General features: G+C 42.1%; 1 protein-coding gene across 2 annotated transcripts; it reads left to right on the forward strand.

Annotated features, from left to right (window-relative positions):
* The first annotated feature begins 4,327 nt into the window (after nucleotides 1–4,327).
* On the forward strand, nucleotides 4,328–24,958 carry slc30a1a (solute carrier family 30 member 1a). Of its 2 annotated transcripts, XM_078404779.1 has the most exons (3): nucleotides 4,328–5,546; nucleotides 12,271–12,342; nucleotides 19,596–24,958. In XM_078404779.1, the coding sequence occupies exons 1-3, from the start codon at nucleotides 4,871–4,873 to the stop codon at nucleotides 20,498–20,500; spliced, it is 1,653 nt and encodes a 550-aa protein (XP_078260905.1). In that variant the 5' UTR covers nucleotides 4,328–4,870; the 3' UTR covers nucleotides 20,501–24,958. The 2 variants fall into 2 exon arrangements, with proteins under 2 accessions (XP_078260905.1, XP_078260906.1); XM_078404780.1 differs by lacking the exon at nucleotides 12,271–12,342 and having other exon boundaries at nucleotides 4,333–5,546.
* The last annotated feature ends 412 nt before the right edge of the window (nucleotides 24,959–25,370 follow it).

Raw genomic sequence — 25,370 nt, forward strand, 5'->3', positions numbered from 1 at the left:
ATATTTAAAGTTTGAAGCTTATTGAAATTTATTGGTTTATATTTTTGTATGCACTGTTGTATGTTCTTATCAACCTTTAAATTTTTTTATTTTTTTCAATAAAGGACATTTTTGACATTTTGACAAAGATTATGTTATTGTATTTCAGAGTAGTTTCTCATGGCATCACTTTCAAATAGTCATGATGCAGAATGAATGGAAACCCTACCATACACCCCCTTTTATAGACATACCTGGTGATTCCATTGCTTTGGAGGCCAGAATGACGTGAATTGTCTTCAGTTGTCTTCAAGGGTCGTAGCTTGTCGCGGGTGGACATAGGTTGACTTCAGTTGCCGTAGGTTGTCGCCTGTGTGGCCGTAGGTTGTCGTAGGTGTCGTCGTAGCTTGACGTATGAGGTTCTTCCTTCACGCTGCTGTGAGACTGCACAACCAGCACTGCTCCCAGCAGACGAGTCAACAATAACAGCTAAGAACACACGGAAACAAGTGACAATTTATGTATCTTTTATTTATAATGAATGATCTCTTGCTCTCTTGCTATCCACTTTGCTGCTGTAACACTGTAAATTTCCCTGGTGCGGGGGACGAATAAAGGAATATATTATTATATTATTGTAGGTGGACGTCCTAGTCTCGACGATTGGGTCACCAGTTGCAGGTAGCTTGCCGTAGCTTGACGTCGACTAGGTGGTAGGTTGTTGCAGTTTGTCGTAGACATTGTCGTAGGGGGGTCTAGTCGCCGGTTTTTCGGCGACCTGCTATGACTATTATAGTCGCCGGCAGTCGCCTAAAAAATTGCCTAAGTAGGACAGGCCCTTTAGCTATCGTCTAGTTTTCTGGCAACTCATCTGTGAATATTGAATGTGCCAAAATCTTCATCAGAATTCCATATATTTGCTTCTTTGCTCCCCGTAGCAACCAGGGATAGATCCTGACCATCCCTGTGGATGTATTTATTTTCTAGTTGACCGTGAATTACAATCAGGAGATTTGGGGAGAATTCTATATCATTGATGTCATAATTGATGTCGATATTGATCATTTTCTCAAATCAATGTCTCTGTGCCACTGGATAAACAAGTATGGAGTGAACATGTCACATTTCTCAAGTCTTCCACGCAAAGTGGTCATGTTGCTTACACTGTTCTATGGATTCGAAATATGTACGACCTACCCAGCTACATTTTGAAACTTTGCAATTTTCGTTTGCGTTGTCTTTGAAATCTCGTGTACTTATATTCCAAATACAGCTTTTCTTGATTTGTATTTTGAGGATGTGACAAGTAAAATGGATGAAGGGGAGCCAGTGGATGTAGTGTATCTAGACTTTCAGAAAGCCTTTGATAAGGTCCCACACGGGAGATTGATGAGCAAAATTAGAGCACATGGTATTGGGGGTAGGGTGTTGACATGGATAGAGAATTGGTTGGCAGACAGGAAGCAAAGAGTAGGAGTAAACGGGTCCTTTTCAGAATGGCTGGCAGTGGCGAGTGGAGTACCGCAAGGCTCGGTGTTGGGGCCGCAACTGTTTACCATATATATTAATGATTTGGATGAGGGAATTAGAAGCAACACTAGCAGGTTTGCGGATGACACAAAGCTGGGTGGCAGTGTGAACTGTGAAGAGGATGTTAGGAGGTTCCAGGGTGACCTGGACAGGTTGAGTGAGTGGGCAGATGCGTGGCAGATGCAGTATAATATAGATAAATGTGAGGTTATCCACTTTGGCGGCAAAAACAAGGAGGCAGATTATTATCTCAATGGTGTTAGGTTTGGTAAGGGAGAAGTGTAGCGAGACCTGGGTGTCCTTGTACACCAGTCACTGAAAGTTGGAGTGCAGGTACAGCAAGCAGTGAAGAAAGCTAATGGCATGTTGGCCTTCATAGTGAGAGGATTTCAGTATAGGAGTAAAGAGGTTCTTCTGCAGTTGTTTAGAGCCCTGTGTACAGTTTTGGTCTCCTAATTTGAGGAAGGACATCCTTGTAATTGAGGCAGTGCAACGTAGGTTCATGAGATTGATCCCTGGGATGGCGGGACTGTCATATGAGGAAATATGAGGAAAGATTGAAAAGACTAGGCTTGTATTCACTGGAGTTTAGAACGATGAGAGGGGATCTTATAAAGACGTACAAAATTATAAAAGGACTGGACAAGCTAGATGCAGGAAAAATGTTCCCAATGTTGGGCGAGTCCAGAACCAGGGGCCACAGTCTTAGAATAAAGGGGAGGCCATTTAAAACTGAGGTGAGAAGGAACTTTTTCACTCAGAGAGTTGTGAATTTTATGGAATTCTCTGCCACAGAGGGCAGTGGAGGCCAAATCACTGGATGGATTTAAGAGAGAGTTAGATAGAGCTCTAGGGGCTAGTGGAATCCAGGGATATGGGGAGAAGGCAGGGACGGGTTATTGATTGTGGATGATCAGCCATGATCATAATGAATGGCGGTGCTGGCTCGAAGGGCCGAATGCCCTCCTACTGCACCTATTTTCTATGTTTTTATGTATTGGGCTGCCGACATGGCAGCAATGCTAATTCTGCAAAGTTTTACTGAATCTGAAGAAGGGTCCCGAGCCAAAATGTCGTCTGTCCATTTCCCTTCACAGATGCTGCCCCGTTGAGTTCCTCCATTCTATATTTTTTGCCCGAGATCTCGCCATCTGCAGTCTCTCCAAAGTTTTACTGGACTGACCATGCCGAATGCGGAGGATTCGTTTAATTTGAAAAACAGCAAAGAGAGGCATATGAGGGAAGGTTGAAAAAGACGTACACAGACTGGCTCAACTAATCTGAAGGATTGCAGTACATACATGGAGACCACGAGTCAACCTGCAAGACTAAAGTTCATGAAATTCAAACGTCATTGAGGGAGATTATAAAGGAACAAGAACTGAATGCAAGGCATTGTGGACACAGAACAATGCTGTCTGGTGACTTCTGCGGTCGTTCAGAGTTCACAGATGAATGAGCAAAACATGAAATACTGGGCGAGCTCAGCGGGTCAGGCAGCATCAGTGGAAAGAATGGGCAGGCCCCCAGATGATGGCTGAGCCACTGAGTTCCTCTGGTATTTCGTGTTTTGCAAAATATTTCAACATCTGTCGTTCCTAATGACTTCACAGTTGAATTAAATCCGTTGTACAGCTGGATCAGCCCACGTGAATTGTGTGCAAAACCAATTAATATTATATAACTTTCTCTCAGATTTGTTTTGCCCGTCTTACTCGCGCGAAAGCAAGTCTATTCAATAATATAATTGAAGCAAGAATGAAACATAAAGAATGAAATAGGAACGTGTACTTGTTTCGGAACAAGAGTTGAGTTACTCCAGTATTTCGTGTCTATCTTCGGAATAAGAGATATTCCTTTAAGTGTTTCCACAACGTTTAAACCTTTGAAATCATAAACCTGCAATGCTGAGTCATACTCAGTAAGATATCGTGCTCCGAAGATAGACACAAAATGCAAGATATCCTGCACAGTAACATTATAGGTGTTCAGAGGTTGCGAAACGTCGAATAAGAACGGTGTTTGTCAGTTGTGTGTAGGGAGGAACTGTAGATGCTGGTTTACCAAAGATAGACACAAAATGCTGGAGTAACTCAGTGGGTCAGGCAGCATCTCTGGAGAGAAGGAATGGGTGACGTTTCGGGTCGAGACCCTTCTACAGACTGTAAATCTCTTCTGTCCGCATTCTATGGTCTTTATATATGTCATACACCATTGCTGAATCCTTCTTCAGACCCCAAAACGTCGCCCATTCCTTCACCTGCAATTTGAATGGCCTCCTCCTGCACCTATTTTCTATGTATCTATGTTTCTACCTCTGAGATGCTGCCTGTCCCGCTGAGTTACTCCAGCAGCATTGTGTGTTGTGCATTGTGAGTTACCCCAGCAGTTTACATTGTGCGTGTTGTGCATTGTGAGTTACCCCAGCAGTTTGCATTGTGTGTGTTGTGCATTGTGAGTTACCCCAGCAGTTTGCATTGTGTGTGTTGTGCATTGTGAGTTACCCCAGCAGTTTGCAGTGTGTGTGTTGTGCATTGTGAGTTACCCCAGCAGTTTGCATTGTGTGTGTTGTGCAATGTGAGTTACCCCAGCAACATTGCCTGCCCAGAGTGTCAGTTGTGAAACAGGGAAGCAACGCCTCAGTGGAGGGGGGGAGGGTGCAGCTGATTGACTGGCCACCGTCCAATTGTAATGGGAAGATGGCTGGCAGTGACCAATCGGGTGTGGGGTGGGCGGGAGTAGAGGCGCCGGCAGCGTGGACAATGTGGCAGCCGGTGGCGTCACAATCGCACGGCGGGGGCGGTTGGAATTGAGGGGAGACCGGACGAACCGGTCCCCTTTCCACCGAGGCGACATAGCGCATGCGCAGGCCGATGGGCGGGCCTTGAACGGATGGATGATTGACGCGAGAACGGGCCAATGAGCACGGGGGCGGCCCGGCCAATCGGTCCCGCCTAGCAACAGGGTTTGATTGGAGAGAGCGAAGAAATGGGTCCGTGCTGAAAAAAAATAAAACCCGTGCGCACAGAGAAAAAAAAAAACAACTACTTGCCGGGTGCAAAAGTAATTATTTTTGCGACCGTTTCTGCGTAGTTTGGGGCTGGGCGAGAGGATGAGGGGAGCTGCTTCCTGACTCTCTGGAGCTTTCGGCGTAGGCCGGTTGTGTTTTGAATCGGGGCGGCGGTTTGTGCGCGAGCGTTCAACGGCCCTTTCTGCAGCAGCGCAGCGGAGCGGTTGGCGAGGAGGGCGCCCTCCACCTCCCCTCATCTACCTCCACCTCATCTACCTCCACCTACCTTCCCCCTCATCTACCTCCGCATCCCCCTCCACGTCCTCGTCCTCGTCCCCCCCTCGCCTCATCATGGTGAAGATGGACTGCGAGCCCAACCGGGCGCGCCTCATGTGCATGCTGTGGCTGACGTTCGGCTTCTTCGTGGTGGAGGTGGTGGTGAGCCGGCTGACCAGCTCGCTGGCCATGCTCTCCGACTCCTTCCACATGCTGTCGGACGTGATCGCGCTGGTGGTGGCCCTGATCGCCGTGCGCTTCTCCGCCAAGACCGAGTCGACGGCCAAGAACACGTTCGGCTGGATCCGGGCCGAGGTGATGGGCGCTCTGGTCAACGCCGTCTTCCTCACGGCGCTCTGCTTCACCATCGTGCTGGAGGCCATCGAGCGCTTCAGCGAGCCGCAGGAGATCCAGAACGTGGTGGTGGTGATCGGGGTGGGGGCGGCCGGGCTGCTGGTCAACCTGCTGGGGCTCTGCATGTTCCACGCCAGCGGAACCGGCGGCGGCAGCGACGGGCCGGGCTCGTCCCACGGACACTCGCACACCCTCGTCGCCGGCTCGGAGAGCCGCCACTGGTTCCGCAGGAAGAAGCGGAGCGACGCCGAGAAGCTGGCGGGCAACGGCAGCAGCGTCCGCGACCAGGAGGAGATCAACATCCTGGTGAACAGCGGCAGCCCCATCAACGGCGCCAACGCCGCCAAGCAGGACGTGTTCAGCACCCGCAGAAGCAGCGACCCCCGCATGGTGAACGGTACGCAATCCCTTTCAATTAGTCGCAAAAAGCCTCGCCCACGCTAAACACCGGGGGGGGGGGGTGATATTTAACGGTTCTAAATGTTTCTTTCTCCGGGATTTTTAAAAAAAAAGTTTAAAAAAAACCTGAATTCAGACTATATTCGATTGGCTGCAGTGGTCAAATAACATGGCAGATTTATATCCCCCTTATAATGAGACGTCCATGTCTTAATTCGCCGCTTGTATCCACCACCACGGGAAGCTAGTCAAGTTTTTTTTTAATGTTAAAAAGGGCCTTATTTCTGGGGAATTAATTACTCGCTGCAGACAACGTCTGGGATTTTTTTTGCAGCACAATAATAATTTTACAGCATCCAATAATTCGAGAAATCATTTGTGAAGTTCCCCCCCCAAAATAATTGGAAATTATAAAGCTGTCCCGTGTAGGTTTCTGGGTTTGAATTAATGCCCCTTTGTGCTGCTCCAGGCGGCGTGGTACTCGATGGCCAGCACTGCTTGGTCTGAGTATGCAGCTTGCTTTTAATTCGAGTAGACCGTCGGAACCCATGGCATAGCCCGCATTCGTCGGACACTTCCAATAACAGTTCAGTGATGTAGATCATGGCTAATATTATTATTTTACTTGTTCGTTCCTGCCCCACTCTTCCCCTCGCCTCTCTCTTCCAGCTTCCTCCGTTTTACGCAATCGGCCTGAAGAAGGATCCCGACCTGAAACGTCGTCTGTCCATTTACCTCCACAGATGCTGCCCGACCCGCCGAGTTCCTCCCGCAGATTTTTACTCAAGATCCCAGCACCTGCGGTCTCTAGTCTCCATATCATTTTGTTCTACTTCTACTTTTGAAGCTTTTTAAAAAGTGCATCAAAGTTGCTCACTTTAATCACTTGTGCAGTTGTATTTTCACAATTGTAGTAAGGACACTTATCTAAACAAAATACATAATGTGTTGGAGTAACTCAAGCGGGCCAGGTGACACGGATAGGTGACGTTTCAGTTCGGATCCTTCAGACCCTTGGAGTAAAGGGGAGGTACCTGGAAGAGAAAGGTACCCAAAACGTCACCTATCCATGTCCTCCACGGATACTGCCTGACTTATTTTGCAACTTATTTTTTAGCTATCCTACAGATACATGGACCTAGAAAATAGGTGCAGGGGGAGGCCATTTGGCTCTTCGAGCCAGCACCGCCATTCATTGTGATCGTGGCTGATCATCCACAATCAGTAACATGTGCCTTCCTTCTCCCCATAATCCCTTGATTCCACGAACCCCTAGAGCTCTATCTAACTCTCTTTTAAATTCATCCAGTGAGTTGGCCTCCACTGCCTTCTGTGGCAGAGAATTCCACAAATTCACAACTCTCTGGGTGGAAAAGTTTCTACTCACCTCAGTTTTAAATGGCCTACCTTTTATTCTTAGACTGGCCCCTGGTTCTGGATTCCCCCAACATTAGGAACATTTTTCCTGCATCTAGCTTGTCCAGTCCTTTTATAATTTTATACTAGAAGATTCCCACTCATCCTTCTAAACTCCAGTGAATACAAGCCCAGTGTTTCCAATCTTTCCTCATATGACAGTCTCACCATCCCAGGGATTAACCTTGTGAACCTACGCTGCACTTCCTCAATAGCAAGGACGTCCTTCCTCAAAGTAGGAGGCCAAAACTGCACACAATACTCCAGATGTGGTCTCACCAGCAGGGCGCTATACAACTGCAGAACCTCTTTGCTCCTATACTCAAATCCTCTCATTATAAAGGCCAACATGCCATTAGCTTTCTTCACTGCCTGCTGTACCTGCACCCTTACTTTGAGTGACTGGTGTTCAAGGTCTCGTTGCACTTCCCCTTTACCTAATCTGACACTATTGAGATAATAATCTGCCTCCTTGTTTTTGCTGCCAAAGTGGATAATCTCACATTTATCTACATTATACTGCAACTGCCATGTATCTGCCCACTCACTCAACCTGTCCAAGTCACCCTGCAACCTCCAAACATCCTCTTTGCAGTTCACGCTTCCACCCAGCTTTGTGTCATCTGCAAACTTGCTAGTGTTGCTTTTATTTCCATCGTCCAAATCATTCATATATATTGTAAATAGTTGCGGCCCCAGCACTGAGCCTTGCGGCACTCCGCTCGCCACTGCTTGCCATTCTGAAAAGGATCAGTTTATTCCTACTCTTTGCTTCCTGACTGCCAGACAATTCTCTGTCCATGTCAACACCCTACCCCCAATACCATGAGCTCTAATTTTGCTCACCAACCTCCCGTGTGGGACCTTATCAAAGGCTTTCTGAAAGTCTAGATACACTACATCCACTGGCTCTCCTTCATCCATTTTACTTGTCACATCCTCAAAAAATTCAAGAAGATTAGTCAAGCAGGATTTCTCCTTCATAAGTATCCATGCTGACTTGGACCAATCCTTTTACTGCTATCCAATTGCGCTCTTTAATAATTGACTCCAGCACCTTCCCCACCACTGATGTCAGGCTAACTGGTCTATAATTCCCCGTTTTCTCTCTAGCTCCTTTCTTGAAAAGTGGGAGAACATTAGCTACCACAGGAAGTACACATTAGATCCACAGGAACTGATCCTGAATCTATTGAACATTGGAAAATGATCACCAATGCGTCCACAATTTCTAGAGCCACCTCCTTGAGTACCCATTGAGCATCATTGGGAATCTGTCTGTATCTCAGTTATTGAACTCCATACTTGGTGTGGATTGGCCTTTTAATTGGATGTCATGAATGTGATGTTAATGTGTCTTTAAAATCCAATCCTAAAACCAAATGCAAAGAGCACGACAGTTTTCCAACTCGTGTGTATCCTAATGCAACTCTTTAAAAGTGGTTCTTGCATGTTCAGTCAAATAATTTACCAGAAAGTTTTTACTTTTTAGAAAATTATTATTTACTCTTCCATCATTCCTTCAGGCAAGTCAATTTACGTTATGATTAATTTTTAATGGAAGTTTTCATTCGTTAGTTTTTGCTAGTTAAATGCCTTCTGTCAGTGTAAGTAATCTCAAAAACTTGATTTTGAACAAGCTAATTATCTCTTCTGAGAGAACAATCCTAGTTTTTCCAGTTCTTCATGTATTTGCATTCTAGTAGTAGCTTTTGCATTCCAAGATGCTGAAATTGTTCTTGGTGTGGAGCCCAAAACGAAACACTTCGATTGCAATTTAATTCTTTTTAAGTCATGAAATCATACTGCATGGAAACGGGCCTTTCAGCCCATCATGCCTGTGCTGACCAAGATGCCCCATCTACACTGGTCCCATAATCCTGCATTTTGGCCCTTATCCCCTATCCATGTACCTGTCCAAATGTCTTTTAAATGTTATAGTACCTGCCTCGACTACCACCTCTGGCAGTTTGTTCCATATACCCATTCCACTCTGTGAACAACATGCCCCTCAGTTTCCCACTTAAAGCTTTCCCCTCTCACCTTAAACCTATGTCCTCTAATAAGTTTGCAAGTGACATACTAAACCAATCATGCCTTCTACATTCTCATCCAAATTGTTGATATAAACCACAAATTGCAACGGGATCAGCACAGACCCCTGAGGCACACAACTAATCACAGATCTTCAGTCCAAAAAACAATCTTCCACCATTACTCTTTCCTTCCATGAAGCCATTTTTTCTTAATTTATATGTTTCGTTTTGTTTTGGCTGTTTGTTCTCTTTAAAAAAATTTTTTTTCCCAGGTCTTGTTGCCTTGAATACCTCCACATCAAGATTCTTGGTTGTTTCACCTCCTTTGATACTGTACTTTTTGCTTGTAATGCTTTATTTTTCCAATCAAAATGGGTCAGTCCTTACTTCCTCTGAGTTGCGTCCTGACAATTTCACTTTAACCTGTCGTCTTTTACTGTCCTTATTTTGAGTGTTTAGTTTATCTATTGGCTATGTTATTTTGTCTTTTGAAACTGCTTCATGTGCAGAGTATTTTGTGGTCAACATTCATCACTACTTTACTGTAGGTATTTTGGTTAAGTTCCGGGTGTCATTCTTGATTTACCTGACCTTTTGTCAGATTTTCCCACTGTTCCATTTTTAGTTCCAGCAGTAGGCAACCTCTTGCTTTCAATAATTTCCTCCTTCTTCTGAACCACCTTATTATATTTGGCAACCTTGTCCTGTTTGTCTTCCTTGTGTCAGTACCTTGCCCAAATTGCATGATCCCAACTTCATCTGTCATGAAGCATTTGCTTGGAAGTTTTTTGATCTTTGCTAAGATCTCCAACCTTTTCTAATCCTTTTCCAGTTTTTCATATTTTATTTATATTACATCGAACCCAATCTTTTGTGGGAAGATGTCGCATCTCCCTGCCTTTAGTTTTCACCTTCATGGTAATTATTATGTTGGGAAATGCAATTTATTTGATTTGTTTTTTGTTTTAATATTTGATAGATAATTGGAAAACAATGGATGAGAATTCACTTGTTTTTGTGTTTTAACTTTTTTTGGTACAAAGTAGTTATTGTGATTTTAAACAGTGTTAATTACTGAAACTCGCAGGAGAGGGTAGAGCCTCTTATCAAACTGAATGACTAAGCCAAACTCCTCGCCATTGGAAAAATTGTGAGCTAAAATGAAATCTCCATGACTGAAGTAACTGGGGAAAGTAGCTGCCAATCTAATTTCTAATCCTGCTACATCTGTTGACCTGTTGCTGTTTTTCTAACCCTACCAAACACCTGCTTCTATCTCTGCTTGCTGGAGTAAACAGCTGGTAGAGCATTTACAATAGAATTGCATTTCTTGTTTTAGTGGACTGACCTTTAAACATGTTTTCTTATCGTTTGGAAATAGGTGTTTTGGGGTTTCTGATACAGGTAGTTCTGCTATATAATGTGAGTTTCCATCACATGATTTGGATATAATATAGATTTTGATTGGAACCTAAAGAACCACTTTAAAGTTACTTTGGAAATTGATAAACACGAATAAAGCTGTCTTGGATTTAAACAGTATAGGGAACAAAAGAAATCGTAAGAACACAACTGCTACTTTAACTGCTGGTGTTCATTGAAATTGACAAGCAATCGCTTCTCTTGACCAGTCATTGCATCATTGTGCAATGATATTCCATTAAACAATTCTATTACAGCCTTTAGTATTTTTAGTTTACTGTAACAAAAATAAATGTATTGCTATTGAAAATACCTTTTTTAAAAATCTGTGGGGGAAAATAACTTTGAACTCTCGAGCCCCTAACTCTTTCCCCATTGACATAATTGTCTTGATAACATGGTTTTCTATGACACAAGGTTTCTGAGGAATGCAACTTTTGTTATATCAGGACTATTTGTGGTATATTTTGTAATATAGGAAATGGGCTTCCTTGAACATGTTTGTTTGTGTAGGTCTACTTGTTTGAAGAAGTTTTCTGATCTTTGTGCTGAAATGTGTTCCGTCCGATTACATTGTGGAATAAGTGGAAAAGATATTTTGTGTGCTCTTAACCACAGCTTGTCTTTAGGCATGTTATCAATCAAATGGAAAAAAAACTGATTTGACCTGGATCCAGCTCAGTGGCAGCACCATTTATACAAGGACTGCATTTTTGTTAATGACAATGATATGCCATTATTAGCTAAAGCCAGCAAAGAATTGGCAATAAATTGCCAGACTTGCATCTCCCTGATTTTGATTTAAAAACTGCTGCTTGGGAGTAGCAACCCAAGCGCAAGAATGGTGTACAGTTTCTTTACTCGCATGAAAGCTAGTATGTTGCCATCTATAAACTTTTTCAACTTTCTCAAAATGTAAATGTCTTTCTTTTTATATCAAAGCATTCCATGCTCCAATAACCTAAACATTCACAACTTTTCATTCTTATACATTTAAAATTCTTAAGGGATTGGACAGGCTAGATGCAGGAAAAATGTTCCTGATGTTGGGGGAGCCTAGAACCAGGGGTCACAGTTTAAGATTAAGGGGTAGACCATTTAGGACTGAGAGGAGGAAAACATTTTTCAGCCAGAGAGTTGTGAATCTCTGGAATTCTCTGCCACAGAAGGTGAGTAGAGGCCAATTCACTGGATGTATTCAAGAGAGAGTTAGATATAGCTCTTGGGGCTAACTGAAACAAGGGATATGGGGGAAAAAGCAACAACAGGGTATCGATTCTGGATGATCAGCCATGATCATATTGAATGGCAGTGCCGTTCGAAGGACCAAATGACCTATTCCTGCACCTGCGTTCTATGTTTATTGTGATTGCTGGTTACGTTTGCACATCTAGACATTGTAAATTTCTCTAAATGGCCTGCATTATATTCTTGTGTGATATTTAAAGAAAGGATGTTATACAGCACGCCAATTATGTAAATGTGTTGTGTGGAAGGATTTTATTTCTTTGGTATCGCATAAAAGGCGTTAAAATTTCTTGTGGATAATTACTTTTGTAAATGGTAAAATTATAATTGAGCTTGAGTTCATATAACTGGCTTAGTGGAAAAAAATATGATGACTTGTTTTGATCTACTTGTCAAAATTGTACAATTTTGTTTCCTTGTGGGTGGAAAAAAGGTCTACAAAGCCCCTGCTAATGGCAGAACAATCCAATCTGCCGAGTTAGATAATCCACAGGTCCACTCGGTTATTAGCAAAGTTGACTGAAGGTCACGCAATTCAGTACTACAAGCTAACATTTGCATAATAACTTTCTTGACTATTTTGTTCATTTTGTCTGCCAGAGTCCATCCAAACATTGACAAAAGAGCTATGTTCCAAAAGCGATATACTTAGCGACGTTCCTAACACATCAGGTAGGCATCTGAATGTGGCAACAGATGGGGTAAAAATTGAACTTGTTGTAAATTAGTAATTGAGGAAGGTTGGGAGGTGGCGCAGAGTACTTTGTAATTACAGAATACAGAATACCGTTATTGTCATTCGATACCGAACGAAATTCATTTGCCAGCAGCCACAGAGCAAAAAAAGAAAGAACACAGGACACACAACCCCAACACAAACATCCATCACAGTGACTCCAAACACCCCCTCACTGTGATGGAAGGCAAAAAAACTTCCTCTCTCTTCCCCCATGCCCCTCCCACGGACAGACAGCTCGACACCTACCGAGGCGCCGACCCACACAGCCCCCGCAAGGAGATGGAAGGTCCCGCGGCCGAGCCGCACCGGGCACCAGAAAGTCCCGCGGCCGAGCCGTACCGGGCGATGGAAGGCCCCGCAGCCGAGCCGTACCGGGCGATGGTAAGTCCCGCGGCCGAGCCGCACCGGCGATGGCAAGTCCCGCGGCCGAGCCGCACCGGGCGCTGTTAAGTCCCGCGGCCAAGCCGCAGCGGCGATGGGAAGTCCCGCGGCTGCGCCGCGCTGGAAAGTCCTACGGCTGTACCGGGCGATGGAAAATCCCGCGGCCGAGCCGCACCGGGCGATGGAAAGCCCCGCGGCCGAGCCTCGCCCCGAGGAAGAGACCTAAAAAAAGAAAGATGAATGCCATCCAATCAAAGCATTCCACTGTTATTTTACCAACCAATAAACATTTACTCTTTTGGCACATTTGTGCAACATCCCAAGGCTTGCTTGTACAGCATCTTACAAATTTCCAAGCTAAACTGCAAGTTGCCAAGTCGTGTGCCTAATGGATAGCTAGAAGCATCAATGTTCCGTCATGGGTCAAAATCTTTGATTTTAAAAATATGGCTAATCTCCAATGACTCCTGAAAAATTGAGAGATTAATATCAGTCGTACCGGTAACACCCTTGTCACCCTTCAGTCATGTGAATAAATAGTCTTAAACATATCTATTGTTGGATAGATGTACTTGTTGGTATAAGGTCCCGACCCTAAATGCCATCTATCCATTTTCTGCAGAAATGGTGCCTGAATCGCTGAGCTCCTCCAGAACTTTGTGTCTATCTATATACTAAAACTCTCGTGGCGGTGGGTGGGTGGGTGGGTGGGGAGGGTTTGGGTTGGGGAGGGTTTGGAGTGGGGAGGAGGGCAATGGAGGGGGAAGGGGGGGGATGTGGTGGGTGGGGGGGAGAGGAGGGGGAAGATGGGGGTGGAGGGGGTGGGGATGAGAGTTGTAGGGTGGGGGTGTTAGGGGAGGGGGGGTGTTACACCGATGCAGGAGAGGCTTTGGGTCCACGGCCCGCTCTGGCTGCAGCGCTGGCGGCATGGGGCTGAGGTGAGTGGCAACCTCTCCCCTTCTCTGTCCCCCCTCGCACGCCTGCGGCCCCGGGACACACTCCCCGTCCAGGAGGGGACTGGGGGGGGGGGGGGTGGAGAGTAAGAGATGGGGAGAGGGGAGGGAGTGGGGGTGGAAGGAGGGGGGATAGAGTGAGGGGGGTGGGCAGTGGATGTGGGGTAGGGGAGGGTGCTACACCAATACAAGAGAGCTTTGGGCCCAACAGATGGCTGTCGCATGTGTGCGGTTAGGTGAGGGTTGCCATGTTGTGTTCAGCTCCGACGCGTGCGCAATTGGGGGAGGGTTGCCAATCTGTGTGCAGCTCAGACTTTGCGCTCGACGCCCGATTGGCCTGGGTCCCTCATGGGAGGAGCGCCGGCGCTCCCCACTCTGGTCACTGGCTCGTCCTGATTTGCTCCTGCCGCTCACTCCCACGTGGGGTCCAATGATTGGCCTCGACACCCGATTGGCCCGGGTGCCCATGTCGGGTCAAATGATTGGCTCAGATCTCCCACTTGACGCCTGATTGGTCTGGGTCCCATGTGGAGGGAAGCCGTTTCTTCCCGCTCAAAGTAACTGCCGTCGCAGTCAAGCTGACACTGCTGCTGAATGAGGGCACAGTCTCGAGGATCTCTAAGAGAGGATTTTACCCATAAAAAGCAAAAACATTCCAGATAAGATTTATTTTATTTTAAAGAAAAAAATGCCATTTATTGTAAAGAACAAACGCGATTTTCCCTTGTCACGATGGGAACCCAAACGAGGAATAGGCCCAATGTGTCCGCTTGGTCTAGTATCTTCTAAAAACAGAGCTTCTGTTTTCAAGCTGAATGCAACCAGTGCACACACAGGCTATAACGTCTTGTCTCTAACTCATCAGACTTTGATTAACACCCAAAAGTTTATTTCCACTCCTACCCTACATCTCTGTAATCGCCTCCTCCTGTGGTATCTTTATTTTTTTTAATTCAGTTCTTGAGCAACTCTATGTTCTGCCATTTGATTCTTCAGCTGCAGGTATTGAATCATTAATGCAGGAATTGAATCTTGTCACATTGTAAAGGTCTTAAATGTACCTTTTGATTGTTTTGACCCTTCATCTTAATGTATCCCAGCATAGTTAATTTTGGTTTTTTGGATAATCTTGCGGTGTTTATGTTTTTTGGTTCTATATATGTGTTTGTCTCAAATTCTCTTGAATACAGTTCTTCAATTCTTTTAATGGTACTTCAGGCAAGTTAAATTTACTTGCTTTACACTGCAACTAAAATGTCTCGTTGAGTCAAATGAATTTGTATGTTTCATTCATTCAGCAACTTGGGGATTGCATATTTCTTTTTGAGACCTATCATTTTTGGAAAAGAGACTGCAGATGGAAAGACTAGTATTTTGGTAAATCTTAAATCCAAAATTTAATATGCCTGCAATACTGCTAAATGTTGACTTTAGTTTATTCCTCTGCATGCTTTTTAATTTGATCGGGTAGTTTTATTTGGGTTTGAATATTCAATGACAAAAACCCTAAATTCAGTTGTACTGGGTGAATGTTCTATTAAAAAAAAAATGTTTTTGGAATCTTATTTGAGGATATTTCCAAAGAGGCCGTGTCTTTATTTATTTTTTTCAAATTATTGCCAGAATGTGATGCTAGATGCATTTTCTCAATGCCAGGTTAGTTCCATAACAAGTAAATTGAGAATTGTAATATGTTTATTTATGCTGTCTGTCTTTTCCTCCCTCTTAATTCTCTAATGATGCATTTTTTGACAAAGCTGTTTATAGCCAGTATTAACATCCAGTATTTGAAGAATATTGTAGCTGTTTTGATGATTTGTGTGATCAAACCTCAAATGAAGGATTGACTTAAAGTGAATAAGTAAAGGTACAAAAAAATTTATGAAATTAAAGAATAAGTTGACTTTACCGCAATATTCTTCAATAAAACTGGTCTGGTTAGGCCAAGTTGAATAATTTAAAACTAGTTGGAAATGTTCCTGAAATAAACTGGGTAACAAAACATTGTACTCATGTTAGAAGGCAAAAGGTTTCTCATAAACATGATTTTTGGATGTGTTTTTGCATTTCCTGTCTTGTAGATGTTGTTGCAACTATTCAATTGATACTTTTTAAATTCCTTGCCTATAATTGTACTGAACTATTGTGAGGACAGTGATATGAAACTAGTTGAACAGTTCTTTCGAAGTGTCAGTTTGAGCACATTGGGGGAAAAACAACTCGTTTTTTGTGGTTATAGTTCTGATTTCCGTAAAGAATTTACTGCGTGTGTAAATGTCATAATGAGCTTTGACACTGAAGAGGATTCCCAAATGCAATTCCCTGTAATTCTTCTCTTGGTCAGTCTTCAAAATGTCTTACGGCATTGTTGTGATTAAGTACTATAATGTTGTCAGTTCATTTAACTAAAATTACTAAGCATTTTGTGGCCTGGTTATTGGATGAAGCATTTTTTTAAATGGGAGTGTTTCCTTGGAATGTTTATAATTAAGTTGTAGTATTCTTTTTGTGCCCATGTTGGGAGAAGATTATAGAATCATGTAAAAAAAAAAAAATCGCCCAAAGCAAGTCAGTCAGCTCTTTGGTATAGCCATTCTAAATTTTTTTTTAATGCTGTCTGTCCACCCACAAAATTGTACTTTCACCACAATTCAATGGGAAAGACAGCATATGTTGGTAATTCAGAATTACATAACACAAATCCAGAGACCCAGACTAATACACATGAAAAATGTGCAATTAGATCGGAGTGCAGACTGGCATGTTTCAGTAAGGGGGAAGAATAAGGATGGCAAGGGAATCTCGGACCAAAGAGGTTGTAAAATTTGGTCAAACAGAAAAATGAAGCGTATATTAGATTTAGAAAGACAAAATTAAATGGGGCCTTTGAGGGATATAAAGCAAGCAAAAAACAACTCAAGCAGGACAGGAGAACGGATAAAAGCTATGAAATGTCATTGAGTCGAATTAAAGAAAATCCCTAGGTTTTTTATACATTCGTTAAAAGAGAGTAACCAAGGAGAATCTGTAGTAAGGAAGACAAATGCTTTTATTTTGAGAGGACTGGAATAAAAAACAGGGATGTAATGCTGAAACTTTAAGGCAGTGATAAGTGCATTTGGCGTATTAAGGGCCATTTTAGGCCGATATCTGAGGAAGGATGGGCTGCCGTTGTAGAAGGTTTAGAGATTTACAAGAATAATCCCAGGATTGATTGGGTTAACATGAGATGAGCATTTGAAGCCAATGGACCTGTACTTGCTGGAGTTTAGAAGGATGAGGGGGGACCTCATTGAAACTTACTGAATGGTGAAAGATCTGGATAGTGAATGTGGAAAGGATATTTCCACTAGTGGGAGAGTCTAGGACCAGAGGCTATTGCTTCAGAATAAAAGGGATGTACCTTTAGGAAAGAGTTGATGAGGAATTTCTTTAGTCAGAGGGTGGTGAATCTGTGGAATTTATTGCCACAGATGGTGTGGAGGCCAAGTCATTGGGTATTTTTAAGGCAGAGATTGACAGAATTTTGATTAGTAAGGTATTGGGTTACTAGGACAAGGCAGGAGAATGAGGTTGAGCAGGGAAGATGGATCGGTCATAATTGAATGGCAGAGTAGACGATGGGCTAAATGGACTAATTGTGCTCCTAGAAATTATGAAAAGGTGGGGTCGCTCATGGATAAGAGAGCATTATACTTTAAGTCCATCGATGTAGGCAGCATATGAGACTACATTGCATCTGTATTCACCAAGGAAAAGGACATGGAGGACAGTCGTATGGGGAATGCTAATAAGCATTTTGGGCAGTTTGAGATGAAGATGATGATGTGGGGCTCTTGAAGAGCATTGAGGTGGATCACTCCCCAGTACCTGAAGGAATGGGAGACTTGGTCGTTTGAATTTGGACCAGGTTAATTCGTAGAAAACGAGGGTTGTGATGGTTGGGTGTTATTCTGGCTGCGTTCTGTGCTGGGACCTCTGCTGTTTGAGAGATATAAACAACATGGATGTAAATGTAGATGGATTGTTAGTATGTTTGCAGATTGCACCATAATTGATGGATTTGTGAACAGCGAGGAAGGTTGTCAAAATATACACCAACATGTAGTATAGCTACAGATATGGGTGATGTAATGGCAGATGCCGTTTAATCGGAGCAACTGGGAGGTGTTGCATCGTAGGAGGTGGAATGTAAGGGGAATGCATATTGTTAAATGGCAAGACCTTTAACAGTATTAATGTACAGAGTTTTTGAGATCCTAGACCATCTATATACTAAAACACGTTTATTTGTTTGTTTGTTTCTGAACTCAGCCAAAGCGGTACACGATAGCGTGACAATTTTAGGCCCACTTTACTCACCATCGTTCCTTTGGTGCTAATGGAAGAGTTTTCATTGAAATCAGTGTTATATATTTAAAGTTATTCACATTTTAAAGTTTAAATCTATCTCCTAGGAGAGGAAGAGGGGTGGGGGGGGGGGGGGGGGGGTGGAGAGGGTGCTGCACCAATGCAGGAGAGGTTTGGGCCCAATGGGTCCACTTGGTCTAGTAGCTCCCTGAAAGTGGCAACACAAGTAGATAGGGTGATGAACAACTTAATTCTGGGAAACAAAAGATTCAAGGTGTAGAAGTAACTCAATGGGTCATGCAGCATCTGTTTCTGGAGAACATGGATAAGTGGTGTTTGGTGTTGGGACCATTCAGACTGATTGTTTTTGCTAGGCAGATAATGCGAGAGATGAAAAGACAGAAGGTGTGAGCAAAAGGATTGAAGAGTTGAGAATTGTGAAACTAGAAGTGGAATATGAGGTGCTCCCATGTGTGTGGCCTCATTGTGGCAGTGGAGGAGGTCCAGGACAGATAGGTTGGTATGGGATTGGGAAGAGTTAAAATTGTTAATAATTGAATAGTTTAAGGTAGTAAAATGACTAGTTATTCTTTGAGCAATATACAAAGTTATTATACAAAATATATTACAACTGTATGGTTTGTTTATCATTTATAATGATGTCCAAGTATATCATTTGTCAAAAATGGCATTGATTAAAAATGTGCAAATCTTTTGCATTCACAAACGTGAAAGGAAGTAACCACAGCAAAAAGGTGTTGCATGTTCATCTTGATTGTTGCACAAGCTCCTGGGTTAATTTTTACCATAGGCGGGCGGCTGTGGAGTCTATGGATATTTTTACGGTAGAGATTGACAGATTTTTGATTCGTAAAGGTGTCGTGAGTTATGGAGAGGTAGGAGAATGGTGTTGAGAGGGAAAGATAGATCAGCCATGATTGAATGGCAGAGTTGACTTGATGGGCCGAATGGCCTTATTCTGCTCCTGGAACGTGTGAGCTCTATCACTAGCTCTTTTTTGGCTTTCCAACGTGACAGTGCGTTTCTTTAAATATTAATATTTTTTGTAGATCTTTGTTAGACAGCTTTCTGATAATGGCATATGGTCCAGTCATTATCAGCAACAGGCTTATAATTAATGAATTGGAGATTTGCCTTCCTGTACTGTAGCTTTGACTTTCCTCAAATATATTGCAAAATGTGAATATCCCTATGCCATGCCATATATTGAACATTTAGTACGAAATATATTCATGCCAGTGTGCTTTACAGCAGGTTGGTCATCTTTTGCTCTTGTGTTCCTGATATTTTACTGGAATGGCGCACAAAAAAACTTCAATAGTGTCCAGAAAAAAAGCACTTCACTGTACTTCTGTACATGTGAAAATAAACTAAACTTAAAACATGTTTTTGAAATGTTGGGGAAAAGGAGAATAAAATGCTAAAGATGAGTGATTGTGAAACTTTTATTATGTCTAATGTTTTTCTTTTACTTTAAATAGATCTGCGGAGGGAAAATAATATGCAGGGCCTGCAGATGAATGGGATTTCTATACTTGACGACCCTCTTGATGAATATGGGGATGTGGAAGATACTGCATCACAGCTGAACATGCGTGGTGTCTTTCTCCATGTGTTAGGAGATGCTCTGGGCTCAGTCATTGTCGTGGTAAATGCACTGATATTTTACTTTGTTTGGAACCCATGTCCTGAAAGTGGTCCTTGCATTAATCTATGCCGACATGATCATTGCCCAGATCGACATCTAAATGGCACACAGTCAAACATGTCTGAAAATCGTGAAAGCATTCCAGAAGCTGGACCCTGCTGGGTGCTTTTCTTGGATCCCACCTTGTGCTGTATTATGGTTTGTATTTTGCTTTATACAACCTATCCTCTTCTGAAGGAATCCGCTCTTATTCTGTTGCAAACAGTCCCTAAGCAAATAGATGTGGAGTTAATAAATGAGAAGCTGCGCAGCTTGGAAGGTGTCCTTGCTGTACATGAGCTGCATGTCTGGCAGTTGGCTGGTAGTAGAATCATCGCGACAGCCCACATTAAATGTCGTGACCCAACAGCTTATATGGATGTAGCCAAACGCATCAAAGACTTTTTCCATGATGAAGGCATCCATGCCACAACCATCCAACCTGAATTTGCTTCTGTGAATTCCGAATCGCGCATTTCTGTTTGTGAACTGCCATGCAAGACTCAGTGTGCCTTAAAACAATGTTGTGGCAATGGAGAAAAGTCATCTAGTGATTCAAAGTTGGAAACTCCATCTACCCATTCTCTTGAGGTTATCAGGGAATCGTCCTCTGAATGCCCCAATATAAGGACTGAAAGAAATGAGATGGGGAACAATGCCGTAAAAATCAAAGACACACAATATGAATCAGCTGTGTAAATTTAGCCAAACTAATTTTGAAACGTGATGTACTTTACTGACTTCAAATTTTGGGGTTGTCAACTGGAATTGGCACTAAGCTAAAATAACCATGGTGGATAATGCAACCATAATGAACTTGTTCCACAGCTCTGTGATTTGTATATGGCACCTTCCAAAGCAAAACTGTGGACAATTGTCTAGAAACTACTTGAATTTGTTATCACAGCTTTTTGAGAAGCAGTGTGGATAGTGCATCACTGACTGTGTCAGCAAAAAAAATGTATTTAATAAGGCCTGTAGCATTTGGGAAATTAGGTTTTTATAAGCAGTTTTATATAGATTGATGTAAAAGTTTTGCATCAAATTACAAAGTCTGTTGTCCTTGCCAAAAGAGCTGCTGCTATATAAAACTGGGTTTGGGGTGGGAGGGGAAGAAAGGAAGGTCATGTTGTCGAAGCTCTCCAAGTGAAACCAGAGTATTAAACATAATGATTGGTATTAATGCATGGGTAATTTGTTTCGTGTGCTGCAAAATATATAGTGATATTTTCTCCTTGCTAGCTCCAAGAATGCATTTATTGTATTTCTTTAAATTATTAGACCATGGAAATATTCCTGATACAGAATGGTCTGTAAATTCTTGCTTCAATCCTGTTGATTATAGTTGATAACTGTAAGTAATGTTTTAATGCTCTGATGTAGTTAAATCCCGTGGTACGTCTGGGATACTGTGCAATTGCTTTCTTCTGGACCAGCAACATGCAAATATACATAAATATGTACAAATGAGTGTGGGTTTGCTTCAAATATTGTCAACCAAACATGTGGGACAGACTTAGAGTAAGATGTATGTGTGCATTGTAAACAATTGATGGACTGAAACAATGTTCTGCTTGGTGCCCTGTTTCATGTTGTGGAATTGTTTACTAACCCAGATTCTGATAGATGGTACTTTGGACAAAATCCCTTCTTTTGTTCCAAGCACAACACGATGTTTAGAATGAATAGTCACTTTTTCATAGGACCAAGTCGAGCAGCTGATATTCGGTTTCAGTTATACAGATAGAATTTTTGCTAACTTATATCCACGGCATCATAAATGAAAGCAATGTTTTGAAGGAGTTCATTTCTTCATGATAATTGTACTGATGAGAGTGTGACAAACATTACTTGCCCAAAGACTTTTTAAGAATCCAGAGGAAAAATAACCTTTGCAAGTATAGTAAAAGTTCCTGTAATTTCCTTTGGTGTTTTCATAAGTTATAGGAGCAGAATGAGACCATTTGGCCCATCAAGTCATTCAATCAATAAGCCGGCATTGAAATTTTAAAAAGGTAGATTTAAACCAACACACCTGTGAGTTAGCCCAAATATGAAATGCAGTACAAAAAACACACAATTTGGTTAACTTTGGTTGCTCTGAATTTTGAGAGATGCTCATTTATAAATTTCAACCAATCCAACTGTTTTAAATTGGATCAAGTTTTGTTACATTTTTCTTGTTCTGTCTTTAAAAAAAAAAAAGGAAATTGCGGAAGTGGTACCTTTGTGCTGGTTAACTTGAGCTTTAGTCTACCATGAAAATGTTTAGCCTAATATCCTGAAGGCTAGCTACCGTCAAGCTGCAAGGCTTGATGAGCATGCACGTTTCATACTATTACAGCTGGGGGCTAAAATACCTTGTCCTTTGTTTGAAATATAATTACACAAGCATTGGAATATGGTACTGGTAATTTACAAGTCCATTACTGATCTGTGATTTGAGACAACAAATGAAGTGTATTCCCTGAACACACATTCAGGTTGAAATTTCTGCTAATATCTTGAAGAAATTGGATGGCATTCCTATTCCGTGCGTTTTAGTCTAGGGGCTTTGGGGGGGGGGGGTAGGGAAAATGGGAGATCAGGCTTGAGTTTTGATTTGGATCAGTTTGAGTGCAAATCTTTTGAATCATTATAGGTTCTTAATGTTTTTAAGTGAAGGTGGTAATCAATTAAAAAAAATCTAAATCCTAATTTGGAAGTACATAGTTAACACATTTCATAACTGATGTGGCATGTAGAACTTTAAAAAAACAACTGTATTTGAATCTTCAAATGGTTTACAGAAAAATTACTGAGATTTTTTGCATTAAATGTATTACAATACTTTGCCATCAATTTGTTTTGCTTTGTTTATATTCTGTACTTCAAATTCACATCTGCATATTGCACAATCGGCTTTGTGAATGCTGAAATTGAGACTAACATGCATCATTGGAAACTATTTTTTAGCTATGACAATATTTATTCAATCCATTCATTACTGAATAGCTACCCAGTTATAATGATACTTCATTTGTAGTTATTAAAAGAACAATCTGATTGGGAATCTTAATGGGTAATGTGATTTTTCTACTTGTTGATGTGGGAGCTTTCTGGGTCCAAACAACAACCATTTTCAAAAGTTTGTATTTTTGAAGGGGTTTATATGAAGTCAAAGGGTTAATTTCACATACCAAGTATTACATTTGAAGAAAATTTGAATTCTGTATGGATTTTTTTGTGGATGTTGAAATGACTAAGGGGAATTACACTAAATCAAGTAATTTGTTATATTATCTGATCTTGGCTACTTTAAATCACATGAGGCTTTATCTGAAAGTAATAGGTGGCAATTCCTTGGGCAGTAAATTTACTTTGTCAAGTTAACAAAAAATTCTGATCATTTTTTGGAAGTGTGTTAAATGCCACTTCAATCCTGATTGGTTTGTCTCTATGGAGATGATTGATGATGGGTGATTATAGCTATTAGAATTGCACTGTTCATTATAGAACTGGATTGCAGAAAAACAGTATTTCTTGGGGGCATTATTTTAATGAAGTTGTTAGGAGAATGTGTAGAAGCAAGTGCTTTAAAAGAAATGGGCTCATTTGAGGACCGTAATTGGGGAAGCTGGTGATTAAACAATGATTTTCTTTCAATCCAGTTGTGCAATATTGTGATGATCCAGTTGTAATGTGATGACTCTTGTATTAATCAAAGATTAACACTTTGAATCCACAACATAATTTACTTCATTCCCAATACTTGTGAAGGCCATGTATTTCATGGGAAATTTCATTCTTAATATAGGCACCTGTGTGTTCCTGTGTTCATATTACAAATTATCAATTGAGCCAAACCTTGGTGAGAATTGCTACCAACATATAGATTTGCAAACATTTTCAGCAATTCTAAGAAAGATCAATTTATCGTTAAAGATTCACTTTGGTCAGAAATTTGGTTGTAATTAATTTGAAGCAGAGATACATTGTCCCAGATGGCTAATTTTCATAGAGGCATCAGCATGGTGCAGCAGTTAATCTTGCTGCTTCACAGCTCTGAGGATCCTGGTTTCATGCATGTGAATTTTCCGCAGATTTCCGCATTTTTTAAATCCATTTTCCGTGCTTTTTGCATGATTTCCGCGTTTTTCACTTTGCCAAAATCGTGTTTACCAACGGAGAAATTGGATCGGAAAAAAAAGAAAAGAAATGATGTGTAGACTTGTAATGAACACTAGGAGGTCGCTAGGGGTTCCACGAGAAATCCCCCGTGCCCTGGAAGTCTCCCCGAAAATGTGGCACCTAGGCTGGGCAAGGCAGCCAATCTCGACCTCATCGGGACTTCCACGGCCGATCGAGGGGTTGAATTTGCCCAGCTGGAGCCAGCAAATCTATCCCCATAGCCGACTTCCTTGGCTGGCTCGATAAACCAGCAAAGCTCTGGAACCAGGAGTGCCAGAAAATCAGTGGTGGAACTGTAATGAGTAAATATTAAATTTAAGTACAAGATTATATAACTAAATTAATACGGGGTTAAAATATAAAACACAGCAGAAAAGCCAATTGCCACCTTTTTGGGCTGATTATCAATGTGCGAGTTTACTTCAAAATGTTATTAGTGTACAGTGACATATTCACATTATTTTGTAATGTCAGTTTTTACTTTGAAATGCACTAAGAGGCTTGAAACTAGTAATTTTGTGTGTAAATTTCCCAATTTTTTTTTATCCCTGCTGTACACCTCACGCAAGCGCTCGGCTCTTTTTTTTTTTACCTTGCTCACATGCCTGGTTTAATCCTGATATGTCCTTGCAGCTTTTGTATTCTCTCTGCGATCGAGTTGGTATACTCTGGCATCCTCTGCTAGATTAATTGGCTACTGTAAATTTAGTTCCTTCGTACAGGTTAATGACAAAATAAATCATAGCTGAGTACATGCGAGAGAGTATGTTGCATGAAGAAAGAAATAAGGGGAAATGGATGAATGGGATTACTCCTCTGGCAACCAATTAGAACTGAAGGGCCAAATGGCACAGCAGGCTGTACTGGAATAGTGTCAAATGGAGGGAGTGTTCCTTTACTGTTCTACAATTGACTGAATAATACAAAAAATCTTTTCCCGAAGGGTTGTAATTTAGGAGTGCTAATTGTTGTTCCACAATAAAATAATATTTATAAACCATATTTATTGAAAAGTTGAATTTCTTTCATGTAATCCGCATGCCTTTAACATAATATTGAATTTGTTTGAGGTTGATGCACTTTGGAGTTATACAGCTTGGAAACAGGCTACATGTGCTCGTGCGTTGTCCGCGCACTGGATTGCTCGCTTTGGGGTGCCGGTGGACATCTCCTTGGACCGGGGGCCACGGTTCGCATCTGAGCTGTGGTCGGCCATGGCTTACCTGTTGGGTGTGCAGCTGCACCACACCATGGCCTATCACCCGCAGGCAAACGGCCTGGTGGAGTGGTTCCACCGGCAGCTGAAGGCGCGACTGTCAAGCCCGACTGGATGGACGCACTACCATGGGTCTTGCTGGGCATCCGGACTGCGCCTAAGGAGGACGTGGCCTCATCTTCA

Source organism: Rhinoraja longicauda, chromosome 9, assembly GCF_053455715.1.
Source record: "Rhinoraja longicauda isolate Sanriku21f chromosome 9, sRhiLon1.1, whole genome shotgun sequence".
Lineage (NCBI taxonomy): Eukaryota > Metazoa > Chordata > Chondrichthyes > Rajiformes > Arhynchobatidae > Rhinoraja > Rhinoraja longicauda.

What these genes read in the sequence shown, in the direction of transcription:
- slc30a1a (XM_078404779.1), top strand. Translation starts at nt 4,871, where the DNA reads ATGGTGAAGATGGACTGCGAGCCCAACCGGGCGCGCCTCATGTGCATG. An exon ending in CGACCCCCGCATGGTGAACG is followed by an intron (nt 5,547 to 12,270) that starts GTACGCAATCCC and finishes TTTGTCTGCCAG; the next exon opens with AGTCCATCCAAACATTGACA. An exon ending in CGACGTTCCTAACACATCAG is followed by an intron (nt 12,343 to 19,595) that starts GTAGGCATCTGA and finishes TACTTTAAATAG; the next exon opens with ATCTGCGGAGGGAAAATAAT.